The following is a 24,269-nucleotide window of genomic DNA, read 5'->3' on the forward strand; positions in this document are numbered from 1 at the left end:
GGTGCATGTTAGCAGGAAGCTGGAGCAGGGAGTGAAGCCAGGACTCAAATCCAGACACTGTGATGAGGGATGTGGGCATCCCAAGCAGTATCTTAACAACAGAGCAAAATGTCCACTCTAAGAAACAACACACTTTGAATGCAAGTGACAAGAAGATAGGGCCAACAGAGTAGAAATAGGAGGCTGTAAAATGCAGTAACATTCCCTTCCTGCAACTCTTGAAAATGTCTGTTTAGATGGCGGGAAAATCTGCCCCTCCTATAACTGCCTTTTTAATTTTCTTTAAAAGTTTATAAGGAAGAAGCAGCTCTCCAGGCATGGAGAGTGAGTGAGCCCACAAGAACTAAATTTAAACCAGAAATAAACAGGCAAATAAGAAGTTCTGACAAAAGAGCCAGCATTACTGATTTCAGCAAGTGAAATCCTCTGGCCTGCAGTCTTTCTATTATCAGGAAGGCAGGGTGAACGCTTATATCCAAATTATATGTTAGAAACAAATCGGAGAACAAGTGTCTTAATTCAGACAATCAAATGTGACGTCTGAAGTAGGAAAGAACATTTAAAGCAGGATGAGGATTTTCTTTCTAACAGAAGCTACCCATGAGGGTGCTGATTCTCACCGTAGACAACACGGAAACACGTCTCCGGACTTTACCCAACAGGTCATTCAAAGATAATGTGAAGAAAGACTGTTAGCTTTCAGGGCTCCCAGAGCCCACTTCTTGTTGTGGGTGTTTCTGGTACATTGGATTTATGATCCTATAGGAGTCTGCCTGTCTTAGAAGGGTGATTTTTGTCACTTCAAAAATATTACAGTAAATTTAAAATATAGGGTGTTAAAAGAGATTAGTGCATCCTTCACCGTAAAACAAAATATTACATAATGCTTTTGCTATCTGAGCTTTCTCGGGAGACTCCAAGTCACGATCGTGGAGACTGCCTCCAGGCAAACCACTCTGAGTTTGCTGATGAAGTCATCATTTTACGCAGCAATCATTCTCACACTGTCTAACACACAGGGACGACTCCTTTTATTTAGAAAGAAAGGAAAGTTTCCCAGGATCTGCGATGACCTCGTAGGGTCAAGAAGAGTCCACGTGAATAATTAAAGACTGTGCTTTCAAATCCTGGCAACACAGTGCTGCGCGCACACCTGCATCTGGGCTCCAGAGACCAAATGGCTGACACTCCCAATAGCGAGGAGCTGAGTGACGGGCCTGCAGTTCGCTGGCAGGGCAGAGGACAGGTCCACGATGACTGTCATGCAGGGCAGAAGTGACAAATGCCACAAGAAAGAAGCCCATGTGGTACACAGACTCACAGGAGGGAGCGGGGACCAATGGCTCCGTTGTCTTCAGTGTAATCAGTGGTGCTGCGAGACACTTTGGAAATGAATGAACTAACCCCACCGAGATGGGACGCACTACCTACAGCTCACTCCATCCTAGTTTCCTCATTGAGAAAGAAATTAAACATTCCTGGCAGTACCTTCACCATGCGAAGAAAATGACTAAAAATACGAGTGGAGATATCACTGAGAACAAAGATGCTGGGGCAACACGTGCTCGTGTTGCTTTGCTAACTGCAGAAATCCTTCCACAATGTCCAACTTCCTGAGTTACACTCATTTCCAGTCCCATACATCAGCACTAGCCACACTGTTTTTGTATTTGGATGGTTCCAGTGTTCTGATTCTTTCTACCGGTTCTCTTGACTGCTTATTTTATGCCAGGCAGCAGAGTCAGAACTAGGTATAGAGCGGTAAATGCAAGAGAGCACTCTGCTACCCTCATGGAACAAACACCCAGATAACTACAATCACAACCTCGCTAGACGACACGAGGAAAAGCACGAGAGGTTTTCTCGCGAAGGGCTATCACGGAAGTGCTTCCTGAGGATGGGAGGGCATAAAGCTGGTGGAAGAATGGAGGGCCTGGGAGAGTGCTTTAGGAAGGAGGGACAGCACGTTCGGAGGGTGCAGGGCGGGAAGGAACAGGTACGGAGGAGGCGAGTGAGGGTGCCACGAGCTCAAGAGACCGGGAGGAGCTCCATCAGTGCTCTGAAGGGGAAGCTGCACCTGGACACAGAGAGGTGTCAGCAGGAAAGTGACATGCTGAGGGTTATGTTCACTCCGCAGTATTAGCTGCTACTGGAAGGCTGCGAGGAGAGCAGCCACCGGGCTTTCCCAGTCCCAAGTTCCCCTGAAAGCAGAGGAGCAGCAATGGAGAGACATAGCACACGGGTGGAGCAAAGCCTGTTTTAAAGAGGACTACCTGGAGGATGGCCCAGGTGCTTGGACCCTGTACCCATGTGGGAGACCAGGAGGAGGCGCCTGGCTCCTGGCTTTGGATCAGCGCAGCTCTGAAAGTGGCGGCCATTGGGGAGTGAATCAATGGATGGAAAACCTTTCTCTCTTGTTTTTTCCTCTCACTGTCTGTAACTCTACCTCTCAAATAAATAAATAAATAAATAAGTGGACTGCCAAGCACTTGGTGACTGGGTGGAGGTGTGGATTGGGCCGGGGCGGGGGCAGTATGAAGGATGATTTCCAGGTTGCCCAGTTGGGTCGATACAAGTGCCATCTACTTAGAGGGGAGGTGGAGGAAGAAAGATGCCACTGCCTGATGCTAATTAAGTTTAGGACTCAGAGTTACATGTCTGACAGACACCCAGGGGCTGATGTCACAGCAAGAAGTTGGCTAATCAGACCTCGTGCTAAGAAGAGAGATCTAGAGACACAAATCTGAAGGCCTCTGGCATGTGGTTAGGATGTGAAGCTATGGGGGACAGCTCTGGGGTGTGGGAGGAGGGGAGGTTAGCATGTGAAGCTATGGAGGACAGCTCTGGGGTGTGGGAGGGGGGGAGGTTAGCATGTGAAGCTTTGGAGGACAGCTCTGGGGTGTGGGAGGAGGGGAGGTTAGCATGTGAAGCTATGGGGGACAGCTCTGGGGTGTGGGAGGAGGGGAGGTTAGCATGTGAAGCTATGGAGGACAGCTCTGGAGTGTTGGGGGGGGAGGTTAGCATGTGAAGCTTTGGAGGACAGCTCTGGAGTGTGGGAGGAGGGGAGGTTAGCATGTGAAGCTACGGAGGACAGCTCTGGGGTGTGGGAGGAGGGGAGGTGTGACGAGAGGAGGAAGGAGGAGAGAAGACAAGACTTACGGACAAGGACAAAACCCTGAGGCTCACCAATATTTAGCCCTGCTATGACAATCCTAAATTTCTTGCCTGAACATTTGCACATCAGACCAGGTAATAGTCTTCATTATCATATTGTATTTTAATCTTACATTCTAAAAAGAATCACAGACACTCAGCTTAAAATGATTGTACATAACCCAAACTAATATCATTCAGGAGAGATGTGAAAGATAATCAGGTGCCTATTACCAACATGGGACAAGCAACAAAGGGATGAAATCGATTTCCTGTTGAAAAAGATGACTCAAAACTCTGTCCTCTGGAGAAGACTGATGCTGAGACTGTGCTGTACCACACCTGTTTTTAGCTGCTGGAAAGAACCGAGGGAGTCAAGTCGGAGGACAGTCAGCCCTATTGGAAATTCTGAACATCCAGAAGATACACATCTGCAGCCCAAGACCTTGTTCATGGGGTTCAGGACAGACCGATCAACCCTCTTTAGAGATACAAGAATCTGAAGTCCCTTGGCAGAACTTGTTCACTTCTCCATTTCAGTCATTTCCTGTCACTGCCCTGCACACTCCTGCTGCTCCCGACAAACAAAGCTTTGCTTTCCCACTCCCGTCCCTCTGCCCGTGACCTGTGATGTGCCTGCCCACACCTGAACAGCAGACAGATCTTTCAAATTCCAACTCTCATGCCACCTGGTTCTGTCTGGGAGCAGACAACTTCCGCCTCCTAAATTTCTGTAACCAAACACTTGTACCTCTCTTAGCTCTTCTTGCCTTTACGCTGAGCTCGAGTCAGCCGGCTGTACTCCGACATGGTTTTCCTCCAGGCTTTACATGCCTAGAGGGCAGTGGGAAAGTCTTATTCACACTGCAGATCACAACAGAGGCTGGATATGTACTGACTGCTTCAGCACAGAAGAGGAGTGCTTTTCCTAAGGCCTTTGTTTTCTGCTATGTTTTACAGGACGATAATGTGTGGTGGTATGAAAAGGGAGCTGGAAAACATTTGCTTTTGTCCTTTTGTTCCTACCGGAGCACAGACTGAACAGTTAAGTGTGGAATGTCTAAAGCTCACAGCATACCCAGAATCCCACACTGCTGAATAAAAGGACAAGAGGCAATCAAACAGTTCCTTTTATTTTTTTTTAATAGCAGGTGTCTCAAAACCAAGAAAATGTTAAGATATTTTTAATCTTTCACTTTTTAATCATGACCTTGGCAAATAACACCCTGCTATGGGCTGGGTGAGCAAGCCCTTGGACATTCACATTGCTGTACACTTGACTACCATTCTAGCTCATTTGCTTCCTGCATTGTTTAATCACTGCCTCCCCAGGATGATGCTCCCCTCCTCTTTCTCAATGGGGCTTGTCCCATTCTCTGCTGTATTACACCTAACAAGCATCAGGATATTTGTGTGTCCTGTGAAGATTCAAGGGGTCTTCTGGTGACAGGTCATCTTACACAGATATAGCAAAATTTTAAACTTCACAGTGCATGCAGAAATCTAAGTCAAAATAGTTTAGTATAAAAGAAAGCTGCATCATAGAATCAGAGAGTAGAGATTCCAAGATGGCAGAATACAGAAAGGGCAGACTGCTCTAGTCTAGAGGAAAATAGTAAAATAAATAGATAGATAGATAGATAGATAGATAATTAGAGAAAGTGAATCCTCAGGGGAGAGCTGGAGGGAAAACTGCAGTGGAGATTCTATGGAAGGAGGAGAGATGCTGTGGATCTGTGTGGAAGGTGCAGGTGCACAGCAATTGGAATGGACACAACTCACGACCCCAGCAACCCAGAGCCAGAGAGAGCACCAGCTTTGGAGAGCAAGGTGAGGTCATTGGCCCATGCCACTGGTGATATAGCCAGAGGGAGAGCCAAGTGTACTACATTGTCTTTGAGTCTAGTCTGGAGCCCTGAGGGGAACATGGTGCCTGTAACCCAACTTAAAAAGGGGCATGTCTCCCCCCCCCCCCCGCCCCAATGGCACAAAGCAACTGGTTGAAAGAGGGCAGATGCCATTTTGGACATAAGTAGGTAGCAACTGCATCAGTTCTTGTGTGCGCCCCAGCAACTGGCAGGGACAAGCCATCATCTTGCCAGTGGATGTGTGCATCTGGCAATGGGGGAGGGGGTGGGGAAGGGAGAAGGAGTCATTCCCATTCTGATGTCAATACTGGTTGCAGAGACCTTGGTACATGCCTTGCAACTGGTGGGGGTTATTGTGCGTGTGTGTGATCCAGGGACTTTACCAGAGGGCAAAATCCACATTCCCCACTGATTCTGAGTCTGGATGGGAGAATTAACAGGGGGTTGGGCAGCCACATGTGACTGTAAGGTGCCCTCACCCTGACAATGTATCACAGGCTCTGGGGATCAAACTGCCTCGGTGGAGCACGCACACCGAGCTGGCTCCGGGGACACCTCAGCCTCTCTGTGGACAGGACAGGCTAGTGGGGTGGAGTGGATCCTTTGCAACCCATGACTGAAGGAGCCTTGTGTGCTGAGATGTGGAGACTCTGTAACTGCATGACAGGCCCGGAGAGCTGGATCTCTGGGCAGCTGTGCAGCTCCACACTCTCAGGGCTCCCTGAATGCCTGGGGTGGGTTACTGTAGCGAGATGTGAGCTCACATTGAGGACTGTGCAGATCCTTTGTGCAGTTCATGGGGAGTGAGGATGAGTACTGCACCCACTGAGGGCTAACACCTGGGCACTGATCACCTTGGAAGAGAGGAAGAGCAATGGACAGATCAACCACAGAAAACCAGCAAGAAAACCACAAAGTTAACTGACACTACAGACCAAATGGACCTAAAGGATATCTACAGAAGTTTTCCTTTTACAGTTTCAGAGTACACATTCTTCTCACCAATGCATGGACCTTTCTCTAGGCTAGACCACATGCTAGGCCATAGGCAACTCTCAGCAAATTAAAGAACAAATTGAAATCATACCATGCATCTTCTCTGACCATAATGGAATATAGCTGGAAATCAACAACTCAAGAATCTCTAGAACATATGCAAACACAGAGAAACTGAACAACATGCTCCTGAATGAACAGTGGGTCACTGAAGAAATCAAAATAGAAATCAAAAATTTTCTGGAAATGAAGGAAGGTGACAATACAACATATCAAAATTTATAGGATACAGCAAAAGCAGTGTTAAGAACAAAGTTTATAGCAATTGGTGACTGTATCTAGAAATTGGAAAGGCACCAAATAAATGAGCTTTCAATGCATCTCATGGACCTAGAAAAACAACAGCAAACCAAACTGGAACTAGTGGGGAAAAGAAATAATTAAAATTAGAGAATAAATAAATAAAATTGAAACAAAAACTAAAAAAAATACAAATGATCAGCAAAATGAAGAGTTTTTTTTTTTTTTTTGCAAAAATTAACAAAACTGACAAATCAGTGGCCCAAGTAACCAAAAACAAAACAGGGAGAAAACACAAATCAATAAAATTAGAGATAAAAAAAGGAAATCTAACAACAGATACCAAAGAGATAAAAGAATCATCAGGAATTACTACAAAGAGCTGTATGTCAACAAATCAGGAAACCTAGAAGAAATGGATAGATTCCTGGACACATAAAACCTACCTAAATTGGGTCATGAAGACTTAGAAAGCCTAAACAGACCAATAACCAGCACAGAGATTGAATCAGTAATAAAGACCCTCCAAACAAAAAAAGCCCAGTACCAGATGGCTTCACTGCTGAATTCTACCAGATATTTAAAGACCTAATTCCAATTCTTCTCAAGCTATTCAAAAACAATTTAAAGGGTGGGAATCACCCAAACTCCATCTATGAAGCCAGCATCACCTTAATTCCCAAATCTTAATAAGATACAACAGAGAACTATGGACCAATTTCCCTGATGCTCATAGATGCAAAAATCATCATCAAAATATTAGCTAATCAAATCCAACAACACATCAGAAAGATCATTTACCCAAACCAAATGGGATTTATCGCTGGTATGCAGGGATGGTTCAACATTCACAAATCAATGTGATACATCACAATAAATTGAAGAACAAAAACGATATGATTATCTCAATAGATGCAGAGAAAGCATTTGATAAAATACAACATCTTTTCATAATGAAAACTTCAAACAAACTGGGTATAGAAGGAACATTCCTCAATACAATCCAAGCAATCTATGACAAACTCATGGCCAGCATCTTACTGAATGAGGAAATGTTGGAAAGATTCCCACTGAATTCTGAAGTCTGACATGGACATCCATTCTCAACATTGCTATTCAATATAGTCCTGGAAGTTTTAGCCACAGCCATTGGGCAAGAAAAAAAAAATTAAAGGGATACAAATTGGGAAGGAAGAAGTCAAATTATCCCTATTTGCTGATGACATGATTCTTTTTTTTTAATTTATTTGACAGGTAGTGTTATAGACAGTGAGAGAGAGAGAGAGAGAGAGAGAGAGAGAGAGAGAGGTCTTCCTTCCACTGGCTCACCCCCCAATTGGCCGCTATGGCCCGTGCTGCACTGATCCAAAGTCAGGAGCCAGGTGCTTTTTCCTGGTCTCCCATGTGGGTGCAGGGGCCCAAGCACTTAGGCCATCCTCCACTGCACTCCCAGGCCACAGCAAAGAGCTGGACTGGAAGAGGAGCAACCGGGACTAGAACCTGGCACCCATATGGGATGCTGGTGCTGCAGGTGGAGGATTAACCAAGTGAGCCACGGTGCTGGCCCCTGATGACATGATTCTATATACAGGAGAACCAAAAAAAAAAAAAAAAACCTATACTAAGAGACTATTGGAATTCATACAGAATTTTGCAAAGTGGCAAGATATAAAATTAACACACAAAAATCCATAGCTTTTGAATACACAGATAATGCCATGGCTGAGAAAGCTCTTCTGCTCTTCTAAGTCAATCCCATTCACAATAGCTACAAAAAGCTGAACACCTTGAAATAAATTTAACCAAAGATGTCAAAGATCTCTATGATGCAAATTACAAAACATTAAAGAAATAAGTAGAAGAAGACACAAAAAATGGAAAAATCTTCCAGGTTCATTGATTGGAAGAATTAATATCATCCGAATGTCCATATTACCATAAGCAATTTACAGATTCAATGCAATACCAATCAAAACACCAAGGACATTCTTGGATCTAAAAAAAAAGATGCTAAAATTCATATGGAAACAAAAGAGACCCTGAATAGCTAATGCCATTTTATAGAACAAAAACAAAGCTAGAGGTATCACAATACCAGATCTGAAGAATATTATAGGACAGTTATAATCAAAACAGACTGGTACTGGCACAAAAACAGATGGATAGATCAATGGAACAGAATATAAACTCCAGAAATCAATCCATGCATCTGAAATCAACTTACCTTTGAAAAGGAGCTAAAATCAATCCCTCAAACAAGGACCGTCTCTTCAATAAATTATGCTGGGAAAACTAGATCTCCATGTGCAGAAGTATGAAACAAGACTCCACCTTACACCTTCACAAAAGTCCACTAAAAATGGATCAAAGACCTAAATCTATGACCTGATATTAACAAATTATTAAAGAATATTGGTGGAAACTCTGGAAGAAATGGCATAGGCCAAGAGTTCTTGGAAAAAAACCTGAAAGCACAGGCAATTAAAGGAAAATTGACAAATGGGACTATATGAAGCTGAGAAGTTTCTGCACTGCAAAAGAAACACTCAGCAAAGTGAAGAAGCAATGGATAGAATGGGAGAAATAATTTGTAAACTATGCAATGATAAAGGATTAATTTACAGAATCTACAAAGAGCTCAAGAAATTCAAAAACAAAGGAAACAATCCAGTTAAGTAATGGGCAAAGGACTTGAACAGGCATTTTTCAAAAGAGGGAATTCAAATGGCCAACAGACATTTGAAAAAATGTACAAGATCACTATCCTATAGGGAAACGCAAATCAAAACCACAGTGAGGTTTCACTTCACCCCTGTTAGTGGCTGTCATACAGAACAAAAAATGCTGATGAAGATATGGGGAAAAGGTACTCTAATCCACTGTTGGTGGGAATGTAAACTGGTACAGCCACTGTGTAAGACAGTGTAGAGATACCTCAGAAATCTGAATACAGACTTATCATGTTACCTGGCCATCTCATCCTGGGAATCTACTCAAAGGAAATTAAATCAGCATATGAAAGAGTTATCTGTACCCCCATGTTTATTGAAGCTTAATTCATAATAGGTAAGATATGGAATGAACTTATATGTCCATCAACTGATGATAAAGAAATTATAGGATAGATACACTATGGAATACTACACAGTGGTTAAAAGAAAAGAAATCCTGTCTTTTGCAACAAAATGAATCCAACTAGAAACATTATACTTAGTGAAATAAGCCAGTCCCAAAAAGATAAATACCATATGTTCTCCCTGATCTGTGGTAACAGAGTACCTAAAATGTAATTTATAGGAGTGAAATGGACATTTTGATATTCAGTGATTTTTTTACAGCCCTTGTGTCTTCTGTTGAGGAACAGTGTTTTTCTTTTCATCCTATTTGCTTAACTCTTTACTTAGTGTAGGGCAATTTTATGAGTATAAAGGTAATAGAAAATAATCTTTGTAAAAATTTAAAAATGAGCATAGGAGAGGAAGGAGGCAGAAGGGTGAGAGCGTGGGTAGGCAGGTGGGTAGGGAGAAAAGTATCACTATGTTTCTGAAGTTGTATATAGAAATACATGAAATTTGTATAACAAATGAAATTTTTTAAAAAGTAAAAAAATAAAAAAACTTCAAAAAGAAGCAAGAGTAGAGTGTGGTCCCCAAAGCCTGGGGGTGGAGGAAACGGGGAGATGTAGTCAAAGCTGTAAGATGAGGAAGTTCTGGAGATCGAACGTACGTCATGGTGACTGTAGCTAATAATACTGGATTGTTCACTTGCAGTTTTCTAAGACATTTCATAATATATACATCTATCAAAAATATCATGTTACATATAATTTACATATTGCTTATAACCAATTATGCTTCAATAAAGCTGGAAAAATTTTTAAAAAAGAGTAAAAAAATTTATTAGAGAAAGAAGACTCCCAACTGTTTGTGTTGGAGGCCTGAAGGGTGCTGATGAAAGCACTCGTTACGCTAGGACCTACCTCTTTTGTAACACTAGGAAGCAGTAGTGCCAAATCACAGAACTTCAAAGCATCCTGGTTTTGGTCAAGATCAATATAACACTAGAAATTAAAAAAAAAATTCGATGTTAAATGTAATCACATTTTAATGTGTTGGATTCAAAGTGATCTTAAAACAATGGTCTTTATTACCTTTGCCAAGTGCATGTAATTGGATGTAGAGAAACCAGGGTGTAGTTCTTCAGCCTGATTTATGAGAAAACAGACAAGAATATAACAGGGCAAAATTAAAGCAACATTAATCACAAGTAAAGAGGATATATTTCAAAAAAGTAAGTATTACCAACCAAATCACCCTGAGAATGTAGCTTAGTTGGTTCACATTTGAATCATTTTATCAGCTTAAGTATTTTTTGATGGAAATATAACATTTCAATTTAGCCATTATCATTAAATTAGTATGGTCATAAAGCTTCTAAAACAATGAGATACTTCAAGGTTTTAAGATTTCTTTATATAATCAATTTCTGCACTCCTCCTTCTCTTTCTCTTTTTTCTTCTTCCATTTCAAGAACAAAAGCAACTGGTGATAAACTCCCTGGGGACAAATCCTATACACTTCGTAGTCTGTTTAGGAAATGAGAGTAGAGCAAGACTTGAACTCAACAGCAAGCATCTTCCACAAGGTTACTATCCGATTTCTTATGAGCTGAACACACTGCATATATGAATAAGCGTCTGAAGTGCCTCAAGCCAAGTGCTCTTGAAGCAAAGACAGGTCCTTAAAATAATCCATCTAAGTGCTGGATTTCATGAGTATGCTGAAGGTACTTCATCCTTCATCTACTGGTCACAGAAGTGCCAGTTCCTTTTCTTTGTTTCTGGGAAATAAGCATTCTTTCCGGCTTACGGTATTGCTGTGAAGGGACTCCTCCTAGAACCTAAGTCAGCCTTTGCTTCAGAGCCAGCTTCTGCGGTGGTGAAGGCCAAGGCTTGACCTCAGTCCCCACCTCAGAGGGTTGCAGAACCCAGGAGAAGAGGGATACTTTTAAAAAGTTACAAAAATACACTTATTTTTATAAAATATAAATAAACTAGACATTTCCAAAATAGTAAGTAAAAATTTCTCCTTTCTCATTTTATGCTCAACTTTGATCTCATGTCTCAGGGGTAACCACTACCAACAGTTTGACATAAGTCCTACCAGACCTTGGTAAAAGGCAAGCAAAAACTAGATCATTGAAAAACAAAAACTTGGCTGGTGCCGCGGCTCACTAGGCTAATCCTCCGCCTTGCGGCGCCAGCATACCGGGTTCTAGTCCCGGTCGGGGCGTCAGATTCTGTACCGGTTGCCCCTCTTCCAGGCCAGCTCTCTGCTGTGGCCAGGGAGTGCAGTGGAGGATGGCCCAAGTGCTTGGGCCCTGCACCCCATGGGAGACCAGGAAAAGCACCTGGCTCCTGCCATCAGATCAGCACGGTGCGCCAGCCGTGGCGGCCATTGGAGGGTGAACCAAGGGCAAAAAGGAAGACCTTTCTCTCTGTCTCTCTCTCTCACTGTCCACTCTGCCTGTCAAAAAAAAAAAAAAAAAAAAAAAAAGGGACCATTTTCCACATGATTCAAAAACCTTCTTTTCCTTCACAAGGTAGACACATTTCCATGTTAGCATACACAGATCTACTTCACTGTTCCCAAGAGCTCTGTTTCATATTATGAATATACCAAAATTAATCCTTCCTCATTGGACATTTACATTTATTATTAATTTTTACTATTACTAATATTGACCAATAAACATGATTGTGTACAGGTGCAGTTATGTACATAAGGAGAGACTCCTAGAAGTTGAACTGCTGAGTCAAAGCATACACACACACACACACACACACACACACTCACACACATTTTCTTAAAAGCTAGGTACTAAAGAAGCAGATCCAAGGGAAGGTGCTGAGGACTGCTCCAACACCCTAGGGAGTACATACCCTGTAAAAGACACTCTGTTCTCCACAGAATCAAAAAAGGAAGGGTTTTGGGAGAAGGAAGATAAAGTCTCCTGAGTTGAGGAGCCAAACTGAGTGCTACTCTTTAAGACACAGTAGGTCAACAGAGTCCGGACTTAGTGTGGAAACTGCTAGAGAGACAGCAAAGCTACTAATAGATTAAAGAAAGGTGTCAATTTGATCCTAGCCAGAGTTTTGAATGTCCTATACAGTCATCCATGGAGTTGATGGGTTATGGATTTCCTGGTGTTCTCTCTTATTTAATTTCTTCCCATTTCTATGCTCCTAGTTTAGTAAGTAGATTTCTTGAGCCATTCTAATAAGAGGGACTTAGACTGAGCTTTGTTCAGTTGTGTCTTATATGTCTAGTATTCCCTAGGTCAGTCCAAATCCCTTCTGTATAACTTGTCCCCTTGCATGCAAATAAACAGCTTATTTCTTCAATGTTGGCATTTTAATTCTGCATATATGCTTTAATATCTATATTAAATTAATCAAATGATTTTAAATCAGAAAACCCCTTTTTGGGGTAGGCAATTGGCCAAGCAGTTAAGCTGTTGGTTAGAACCCTCATGACTCACAGGAGTACCAGAGTTTGATGCCTGCCTCTAGTTCCTGACTCCAGCCTTTTGCTAATACAGACCCTGGAAGACAGAGGCCCTGGAAGACCCTGGCTCAAGAAATTGGGCTGCTGAAACCCATGTGGAAGATCTGGATTGAGTTCCAGTCTCCTGGCTTTGCCCTAGCCCAATCCTGGCCATTAAGGGCATTTGGAGTATGAACCAGTAGAGTGGAACACTCACATATTCTCTTTCTCTCACTGTCTAACTCACTTTCTCTGTTGCTAAAATGAATAATGAAAAACTTTTTAAATGTCCTTTTTTTTTTGTAACTTAAAAATAAATGAAGCTCAAAGGAATGCCAGTGAGGCTATTAACAATATTGAAATCCTAGAGTAGAACAGCTTTGGGTCTTTTATGAATTACCATAGGGCAGTATTATTCAGTATGGTGTTCTTATTAAGACACAGTTTCTAGAGACGCTCTTAGAACAAGCTGTCCTGGGGCTAGTCACATGGCACAGTGGTTAAGACAATGCCTGTGATGCTGGCATCCCATATGAGCACTGGTCCAAGTGCCAATCCAGCTCCCTACTGATGTGCCTGGGAAAGCAGCAGAAGATGGCCCAAGTGCTTGGGCCGCTGGCACCCACATTGGAGACCTAGATGGAGTTCTAGGCTCCTGGTTTGGCTTGGCCAAGCCCAGGGCCATTGAGGTTATCTGGGGAGTGAACCAGCAGATGGTAGATCTCTCTCTTTCCAACTCTGCCTTTCACATAAATAAAAAATAAATCTCAAAAAGAAACCCAGAGCATTGTTTCATAACACCTAGCAAAGGATATAATACATGTTTACTTGGTCTTGGCCATTCTCGGTCCTTGAAGGTAGGAGCTGGATAGGTCATTTCTGTATTTTTTGCAGTTGATATTGTGTTTGGCACTAGGCATGTGCTGATAAATGTTAAATAAGTTAGCTCTTCTTTAAAGTATCTCATAACCTCAAGGAGCAGTGTCCTACCATATCAGGATGTACATGATAGCTTTGCAGCTGGCAGAACCACTGTAGGGACCAGAGATCCCTCGATTGCAAATGATGTGTGAGATCAGGGCAGCCCATCACCCAGCATTGCGACTCTTGGCCTTCTGCTGCATGTGCAACCATTCTCGGGTCCAGCAGTTCCTAACCATGCTACGGGCTGCCAGTGCCACCACTCTGAGAGCTTTAAAAATACTGATCATGTTTTAAAGCCACACACCAAATAACCCAGCAATTCTACCCTTAGGTACATATCCCAAAGAAGTAAAGATATGCTCACACAAGAGCTTGCATATGAATGTTTGCAGATACTTTATCCATAACATCACTAAATTGGAAACAACTCAAATACTCATCAGTAGGTTACTAATCTAAAAGGATGATTTATCCATATAGTGGGATATTACTCAGCAATGAAAAGGAACTATTGATACAGTCAGTAAAATGAATCAATCTCAAAAAAATGCTGAGTGAAGGAAGCCAGATATATACAACGATACATACAAGTTGTATGATTCCATTTATATTAAAGTTTAAAATAGGCAAAAGTAATCTATAGTGAGAAAAGAGCAGATAAGTGGGTACTTGAGACTGGGAGTGGGGAAACTGACAGCAAAGGGGTGAAGATAACTCCCCGGGGTGATCAAAATGCTCTAGATCTTGAAATGGTGGTGGTTACTTGAGTATATAAACTTTAAATTTCACTAAACTGTACATTTAAATGAGTACAATTTATTGTATGTACACTGTACCTCAAGGTACTCAGTGATTCTGAAACAATTAGTCTGGATCATGACCTGAGCCGGCCAGCTCCCCAGATGATTCTAATTTACAGCCAACATTGACAACCATTCCTGGCCCTGTCAACTTCTCTAGAGTGGGTTGCGGGCAGGACTCTTACGGTCTGGGCACAATAAACTTTTTTTTAAATTCCATTTGCCCACAAAATGAAGTACGTTTGTATTTAATCCTCAGAACACTACTATGAGGTAGGTGCTATTCTCTCTGTGCTATGGATTAAATTGAGAGACAGAAGTTAAGAAACTTGCCCAGCATTTGGTAAATGGTAGAACTGAAATCTAAACAAGTAGTCTGTTTCTAACATTTGCATTCCTTACTTTGACTTTGAATGCTGACTGTATATTATTTCAGGAATATTAGCACTGTATTCCTGAATATCCAAATATCCAAAAACTTGATGTCCAGTTATAACTTTGATATGATGAGAAAATGAGTTTTAAGTTCAAATAACATTTGTTGATTAACTTGGCGGCACTTTTTTATATAAATCATTTAAATATATGATGATGCATATTCTTACAAAATTTCAAATGGGAGAACTAATCCTCAGTGGCAGAAGAAAGCTGAGGGAGTGGGTATAATGCAGTCTTAGACTCTATTCACATTTTAAATTGCATTTTTGACTGGCACTGGGTAAAACTATAAATTTGGTTCCTGAGGTCTTCATTTCCCGTTTACAAAACAACAAAGGTAACATTAAGTGAAAAATAAGACCCGGGTGACCCTGTGCTCCTCTCCACGGGGCTTGCTTCACATCAGAACACTTACTATCTCACAGCACCTAGGCAGCCACGGGCCACTGGTCAAAGATAAAAAGCGGGAGGGAACCTAATTGCCATCTTAACCAATATGATCATTTGTTAAAAAAATTTTACTTAGTTAATTTTTATTTACTTGAAAAGCAGAGAAAGAGAGAGAGAATCTTTTATCCCCTGGTTTCCTCCCCAAATGTCCAGGCAGCTGGGCAAGGGCAGGTGAAAGGCAGGAGCCCAGAATTCAATCCAGGTCCTCCTATGTGGTGGGAGGACCCCTCACCTGCTGCCTCCCAAGGTGTGCTTTAGCAGGAATCTGGAATTAGAAGCCAAGCCAGGATTCAAACCCAGGCACTCCAATACCAGATGCAGGTGCACCAAGTGGTGTCTTAACAGCTGCACCTAATGCCCAGCCCCAGACTATACGACTTTAAATTCCCTCTCAGGTTGCAAAAATAATTCTGAAGACACAATACAAATCTTAACATGCACAAAATGTCAGAATATATCATTCAGGGCTAAATTTGTCTTTATTTTTATAAACTTGAAATAGGTAGGTGGGAAAAGAAAGACATTCAGTAACTACAAGGTTTTCAAATTGGTTCCAGGGACAGGCAAAGGGGTCAGTCCAACAGGAAGCTGATTAGACAGGTAGGTATATTACATATTTACACGTGTTCAGCTTTTTATCAGCACAGCACAATACATTTAAAGACAAGAGCAAAAATAATGACTTGGTCTGCTGCCCCAGGAATCTTGCACAGAAGTGTCTGCAGTTGAGGAAGTGGGTTTTAAAATAACTCTTCCTTTTGACATCTTTTAGTTGTTTGAGATTAAATGAGTTCTGTGTTAGGCTAATAAGCAAAACCAGGACCAGCACTGTTGGGCGGGGCCTGTTTCTGCACCTGGTCGTTTGCCTGGGAGAGCTGCTGCTGAGCTTGGTGGTAAGGGTCAGGGATGCTCTACCTAAACCTCCGCGTAGGCTGCTGAGTTATTCCTGACATGCTCAAGCTGACTTACCTCAAATGGTAGAGTTAGAAACATACCAGGGGATTCCAATTCAGTCCCATCAAGGTGGCATGTACCAATGCCATCTCACTAGTCCCAGTGATCAATTTCTGTTCACAATTGATCATAATGATAGGACTAAGAACTAAAGGGATCACATAAACAAGAATAGTGTCTGCAAATACTAGCTGATAGAATAAAAAAGGGAGAGAATGATCCAACATGGGAAGTGAGATACACAGCAGACTCACAGAATGGCAGATGTCCTAAACAGCACTCTGGCCTCAGAATCAGCCCTTAAGGCATGCGGATCTGGCTGAAAAGCCCATGAGAGTATTTCAGGCATGGAAAGCCAAGACACTCTGAGACAAAAAAAAAAAAAAAAAAAAAAAAAAAAAAAAAACCTAAATGAAAGATCTCCGCGAGTGAGATCCCGTGGAAAGAACAGGTCATCAAAGAAGGAGGTACCTTTCTCTGAAGGGAGGAGAGAACCTCCACTTTGACCATGGCCTTGTCTAAATACGATCAGAGTCAGTGAACTCAGGGGGCTTCCATAGCCTTGGCAGCTCATGACAAGAGCCTAGGTTGATTACTGATGCCATAAACAAGAGTGTCAATTGGTAAAGTCAACAACAGGAGTCACTGTGCACTTACTCCTCCTGTAGGATCTTTGTCCTTAGTGTGCTGTACATTGAGATTTAATGCTATAACTAGTACTCAAACAGTATTTTTCACTTTATGTTTCTGTGTGGGAGCAAACTGTTGAAATCTTTACTTAATGTATGCTAAACTGATCTTCTGTATATAAAGAGAAATGAAAATGAATCTTGATGTGAATGGAAGGGGAGAGGGAGAGGGAAAGGGGAGGGTTGCAGGTGGGAGGGACGTTATGGGGGGGAAGCCATTATAGTCCATAAGCTGTACTTTGGAAATTTATATTCATTAAATAAAAGTTTAAAAAAAAAAGCAGCGTGTTCTAAGATGTATGGTGTAACTAGCTGCTCTAAGAAGTTTAGATTTGAAACATAATTTGCATTACTAGGAGCTTAAAAACAGAACACACCAAGAGTAGGATTCCAATCAGGGCTTCCGTTAGAGAGCAACACGCAGAAAGAAAACGATTTCCTTAACAACCAAGGACTCTTGCAGACAGTCCACAGCCTGATGCTAATATGGCAGAGAAATAAAACATACCTTAAGGAAGTTTTGCAAAGCTTCTTGTACAGTTGAAGACGGTATTTTTCCAAACAGAGTGGCAGCCATTTTTTTCTCAATCCAGCTGAGTTTTGAGATCTGTAAATGCATGGCAACATGAGTCTTAGAGAACTGTTCATCTTTTGAATGGATAATCTCTGCCCAGTTAGACGTGTGTACATATGCGTATACTTATTATGTAAATACATATGAATATGACATCTCTACATACCCATAATAAATAATACATATGAGAGCCATCATCCATATAGTATTAATACTAACATTTTGCCTTCACTTTTCATAATTCTAACCAACCATGAGCTCCAGAAACTCTGGTTTCAAAACCAATATGAGATATTCATCAAATGGGAAGAATCACTATATTCCTCAAGTTGTATTTATGGAGTTTGTATTCATTAAGTAAATGGTTTCTTTGGGGAAAAGAGAGAGAGAGAGAGAGAGAGGGAGAGAGAGAAGAAAATAGACAGCTAAAAAAGGAAATATTCATCAGAAGATCTGTGTTGAATCCCAGAAAGAGGGGCATGATAGGGAACGATGCTGAGGTGTGGTTGCTCATCTGACTGGTGATTCTGGGACGACTGCAGAGCGTTTCTCAGCTCGGTGTGTGGGAGGTACAGGACCCTGCCTGGGCTCTCTTCCTACCTACTCCACACTGCTCACAGGTCTTCTGAAACAGAGGCAGCAACTCAGAAATGTAAACAGCACCATGAGCCTCAAAGCAGAGGCAGCATAGCGTGAGGACCCAGCATACATATTTAGAATCCAGGAGATTTTTTGTTTACCCAATAATCACCAAAAGCAAATTTTGTATCATCATTTACTTTTTGCTTCCTTCTAAATTTTTTTTCATTTTTCCCCCAAAATGAAGGTACTCCAAAATGTTCATGGAGAATGGAATTAAAATATAAGCTAAATTTGGTACAAAACATTTTTGAACTTCATGGATATACGGAGTCATTAGAAAGCTCATGAAAATGTGTATTATGAAAAATATTTATGGATTTCCTAATTTTGCATCTAAATTTTGAAAACCTATTGTATGCATTATTTTCTATTTACAAAAAATTATTTCCTTGCTCTTTTACATAATTTCACCTATTGGTATATTTATTTCTGATTGGTTTTGAACTTTGTAAAAAATGATACAATGTTTATTTCCTCAGGTGTATCAGGTTATAATCTACATTAAAGTGAAATTTCACACATTGCAGGCATAGTTAAATAAGTTTTGATAAATGTATGCAACATGTAACCACCACAATCAAAATACACTGTAGTTTATTCTCTCATCCCCTAAGTGCTCTGTGCCCCTTTGCAGTCAATTCCCTTCCCTACTCCTAGGCAATGACTGACCTACGACTGTGGTTTGCCTTTTCTAGAATTTCATATCAATAGAAATATGCATCATGTTGTCTTCTGTGAGCCTCTTTGGCATAATGCTTTAAAAAGTCACCCAGGGTGATGTGCTGCCAACACGACCATGACCATTCATGTTCTAACCATTGAGTGAGTGTGCATTTTGTTTCTCTTGGTAAATACTTAAGAATCACTATGTTATTTATTCCTATATTAATTTATTGTTCATATATTCCCACCAGAATATATGAGAGTTCCAACTGTTCAATATCCTTGCCAACACCTCAATCTTTTAAATTTTAGCCTTTTAAATGAGTATGTAGCCAGAGCCACAAACTTGACTACTGCAAAAGAAAAGGAAAATACAAGGAAAGAAGAAAGAAAAAATATATAAAATACTGCATATAACACAAGATATTCAAAGTTGGAAATTATAAAATATATAGTCAATTTTTAAATAATATATAAAATTATAAAACATATAAATTCATAGAAAACATAGGCTGATTTTATAGTTTTCCCTATAGTAGGTATAGGGTAAAAATGAAAGAATAAATACATCACTAAAGATGTGAATCACAGTATATTCAAATAAGATTTATAAATAAAGGCATATACTTACAGTATAACAGTATCTTCCCTTGAGGTAATACAAAAAGGGTTCTTCAGGTAGAAGTTGGATTGCTATATCCAAATGTTCCTGAAAGAAGCATCCAAAGGAAAAGTCATCTCCCAAGGTTCAGATATTATTGAATGGAACCATGCCAAAGCCTAGTAACTACAACGTGATTTTACAATGTTATTGCAGCACCCTCAATCCATAACAACTGAGACAATTAAATCTCAATAATTCAGTGCTCAAAAGTGACTGTCAAAACCGGGACCAAACCTGTGATCATGACTTCATAAAGCTACGTATAATTTAAAGCCAAAAAATTGCTATAGAAATTAGAAAACACCTAAAGTTTTTCTGCCCATGACTTACCTAGCTAGTACTGATTCAGAGGAAAGCTTACAGACATCAAATGGCATGGAGCAAGGTGTAGTGGAAGAAAAATTAGTGGACCTAGATGGGAGAGGAACTATTCCCCTGGTATTATCAAAATGGGTATAGGCAGCCAGAAAACAAGAAAGAACTATTCGATCCTCCTGGAATTACTGACCCTGCAGGCTTATTTTTGAGCGTTTTAACTAGAGCAGATGACAAATGATGTGTATGTGGATTATTATTTTGTTCATCTATCACGGAAAATTTAGCCCTAGATTGGATCTTAACTCCTCCCACCAAGTATGTGGAAAGATTGCTGACTAATTAGACCCAGTCACATGGGTGATGTTGGTGAGCTTGTGACCAACAGGTTAATCCTCCAACTTCGAAAAAAATAATACTCATCCACTATGTGACTTCTTAGAGGCTGTGTAATAATAATATTTAACCACACAAATAGTTTGATTCCTTTTGTCACAGCACTATTTATGGAGTGCCATTTCATTGAAACAACAATGACAACACATTTCTAGAGCATTAATTTATACCTGTTAATGAAATATAGACCTACATTAAAACATTTTTAATATCAAAAATACCTTGAAGCAATGCCCGTAGTTGATTTTGTTTTGTAAACCCTCAAATTCAGATACATAGCCACACAAAACTGCATACCTGAAAAACATAAAAACAGTATCTGTCATGTAAATTTAAAATTGTATACCTCCAAAACAATGTTTTTTAACAAAAAAATTCACTAATTTTTTAAATAGAAGTACTTGAAGAGATGCAACAGCCTTAAATTAATAAATACTTGACATTAATATGAGGCAAATTTCCTCATCTACAAATGGGGATACCAACACTGCCTATCTTATGTGTATAGTGTGAGGATAAAATGAACTGAAATATGTAATGTGCTTAAAACTGCACCTGGCTCAAAAGGAGTTATAATAAACATTAACTGCCTTTATTACTGCCATCATCAACTCAAAGTCATGAAGAAGCTTGCTCTTAGGAAAAGTCTATTAAATTAGAAAAAACCACAATTCTCTTTTAAAACATTGATTTATTTCTTTGAAAGGCAGAGTTACAGAGAGGAAGAGACAGAAAACAAGTGCGAGTGCGAGACAGAGAAAACTCCCATCCGCTGGTTCACTTCCTCAGTTGGTCACAATGGCCAAGGCTGGGCCAGGCCAAAGCCAGGAGACTGAATTCCATCAGGGTCTCCCGCATGGGTGGTAGGGACCCAAGCCTTTGGGCTATCTTCTGCAGTTTTCCTGGCATCCTATTTGAGATCCAGTATGAGCCCTGGCTGGGTTACCTCTTCTATTCCAGCATCCTGCTAATGGGCCTGGGAAAGCAGCAGAAGACAGCCCAAATCCTCGGGCCCCTGCATCAAGTGGGAGACCCAGAAGAAGGTTTTGGTTCCTGCCTTCAGCCTGGCCCAGCCCTGGTCATTGTGACCATTTGGGGAGTGAACCAGTAGACAGAATATCTCTGCCCTTCTCTCTGTCTCTCCTTATCTCTGTAACTCTGCCTTTCAAATAAATCAGTAAAGAAATAAATCTTTAAAAAAAAAACCTCATTGTTCCTAAAAAAATAAAAACAAAAATTCTATGACCTCTTTTAATGCCCTTGAAAATAACAATAAATACAAAAGGGTTTTAAAAAATTCATGGAAAATTCATGTTATCTTTCTGAGATTTTTTTCTTTTCATTTCTTTTTTCCTCCAGAAACCATTTACCTAAGGTATACAAACTTCATGCATTTCATAAATGGAACTTTAGGAACATAGTGATAGTGATTCTTGCCACTGTACTCCCCTCCCAACCTACTCCCACCCTTCTTCCTCCTCCCTCTCCTATTCCCATTCTTAGTTTTTACTAAGATCTATTTTGAATTAACTTTGTACATAGAGGATTAACTCTATACTAATTAAAGAGTTCAACAAATAGTATGGAAAAAAAAAATCTGTTCCTCAACACTTTTTTTTTTTTTTGAGTTTTTTTTTTTAACTTTTATTTAATGAATATAAATTTCCAAAGTACGATTTATGGATTACAATGGCTTCCCCCACATACCGTCCCTCCCACCCACTACCCTCCCCTTTCCCACTCCCTCTCCCCTTCCATTCACATCAAGATTCATTTTCGATTATCTTAATATACAGAAGATCAGCTTAGTATACATTAAGTAAGGATTTCAACAGTTTGTTCCCACACAGAAACATAAAGTGAAAAATAATAGATGATTTTTTTAAATGATGATGAAATCAGATCAGACCTATTGTCATGTTTAATCCCAGTGAGAGTCAAGTTGGGAGTTGATAATTTCTTTTTTCTTTTTCTTTTTTTTTTTTTTTTACAGAGGATCAGTTTAGTATACATTAAGTAAAGATTTCAACAGTTTGCACCCCCATAGAAACACAAAGTGAATTATATTGTTTGAGTACTCGTTATAGCATTAAATCTCAATACACAGCACATTAAGGACAGAGATCCTACATGAGGAGTAAGTGCACAGTGACTCCTGTTGTTGACTTTACCAATTGACACTCCTGTCTATGGCATCAGTAGTCTCCCTATGCTCCAGTCATGAGTTTCCAAGGCTATGGAAGCCCTCTGAGTTCTCCAATTCTTATCTTGTTTAGACAAGGTCATAGTCAAAGTGGAGGTTCTCTCCTCCCTTCGGAGAAAGGTACCTCCTTCTTTGATGACCTGTTCTTTCCACTGGGATCTCACTCGCAGAGATCTTTTGCCAGAGTGTCTTGGCTTTCCATGCCTGAAATACTCTCATGGGCTTTTCAGCCAGATCAGAATGCCTTTAGGGCTGATTCTGAGGCCAGAGTGCTATTTAGGACATCTGCCATTCTATGAGTCTGCTGAGTATCTCACTTCCCATGGTGGATCACTCTCCCCTTTATTTATTCCATCGGTTAGTGTTAGCAGGTACTAGACTTGTTTATGTGCTCCCTTTGACTCTTAGTCCTTTCATTATGATCAATTGTGAACTGAAATTGATCACTTGGAATAGTGAGATGGCATTGGTACATGCCACCTTGATGGGATTGAATTGGAATCCCCTGGTATGTTTTTAACTCTACCATTTGGGGCAAGTCAGCTTGAGCATGTCCCAAATTATACATCTTTTTGATTTCTCTTTCGATTTTTTCAGTGATCCACTGTTCATTCAGGAGCACGTTGTTCAGTCTCCATACGCTTGCATATGTTCTAGAGTTTCCTGAGTTGCTGATTTCCAGCTTCATTCCATTGTGGTCTGAGAAGATTTGTGGTATGATTTCAATTTTTTTGAATTTGCTGAGACTTGCTTTATGATCTAGCATGTGGTCAGTCCTAGAGAAAGGTCCATGCACTGTTGAGAAGAAAGTGACCTCTGCAACTGTAGGATGAAAAGTTCTGTAGATATCCAACAGATCCATTTGATCTAAAGTGTTGGTTAACTCTGCTGTTTCCTTGCTGGTTTTCTGTCTGCTTGATCTGTCCATTGCTGAAAGCGGGGTACTGAAGTCCCTCATTACCATTGTATAGGAGTCCGTGTCTCCCTTTAGATCCATTAACATTTCTTTTATTTATTTAAAGTTTATAGAATTGAAATTATTTTTTTCTTTTATTTTTAGGGTTTGTAGAATTGAAATTCTTTATTCCTTTTAAAATTTTTTATTTGTTTGTTTTTCCCCAAAAAACCTTTTATTTAATAAGTACAAATTTCATAACTACAACTTTAGGACTATAGTGGTACTTCCCACCATAGCTGACCTCCCATCCCCACTCCCACCCCACTTCCTTCTCCTTCTCCCATTCCCAGTCCCATTCTCCATTAAGATTCATTTTCAATTAACTTTATACACAGAAGACCAATTCTACACTAAGTAAAGATTTCAATAATTTGCATACACACATATATACACCCACACAAACATACATACAAAAACTTTGAGTACAAGTTTTACAGTTAATTCTCATAATATAACTCATTGAAGACAGAGGCCCTGCATGGGAAGTAAGTGCACAGTGACTCCTGTTGTTAATTTAACAATTAACACACTTATGTATGATGTCAGTGATCAGCCAAAGCTCTTTTTTTAATAAGATTTATTTATTTATTTGAAAGTCAGAGTTACACAGAGAGAAGGAGAGGTGGGGGGGGGTCTTCCACCCTCTGGTTTACTCCCCAATTGGCCACAACGGCTAGAGCTACGCCAATTTGAAGCCAGTTTCTTCCTGGTCTCCTACAAAGGTACAGGGGCCCAAG

At 40.5% G+C, this 24,269-nt stretch overlaps 1 protein-coding gene across 22 annotated transcripts in view; it reads right to left on the reverse strand.

Annotated features, from left to right (window-relative positions):
* The window catches only part of RMDN2 (regulator of microtubule dynamics 2), a 102,698-nt gene that overhangs the window by 19,068 nt on the left and 59,361 nt on the right, over positions 1–24,269 (reverse strand). For all 22 annotated transcript variants that reach the window (XM_017340818.4, XM_089327713.1, XM_089327716.1 and 19 more), the window contains 5 exons: positions 20,593–20,668; positions 19,628–19,705; positions 17,626–17,724; positions 10,468–10,521; positions 10,297–10,377 (listed from right to left, as the gene is read on the reverse strand). In XM_017340818.4, the coding sequence (XP_017196307.3) occupies positions 10,297–10,377; positions 10,468–10,521; positions 17,626–17,724; positions 19,628–19,705; positions 20,593–20,668 (388 nt within the window). The remainder of the gene's footprint in view (positions 1–10,296; positions 10,378–10,467; positions 10,522–17,625; positions 17,725–19,627; positions 19,706–20,592; positions 20,669–24,269) is intronic.

Source organism: Oryctolagus cuniculus, chromosome 2 (assembly GCF_051225735.1).
Source record: "Oryctolagus cuniculus isolate XC-2025 breed Fujian yellow rabbit chromosome 2, ASM5122573v1, whole genome shotgun sequence".
Classification (NCBI taxonomy): domain Eukaryota; kingdom Metazoa; phylum Chordata; class Mammalia; order Lagomorpha; family Leporidae; genus Oryctolagus; species Oryctolagus cuniculus.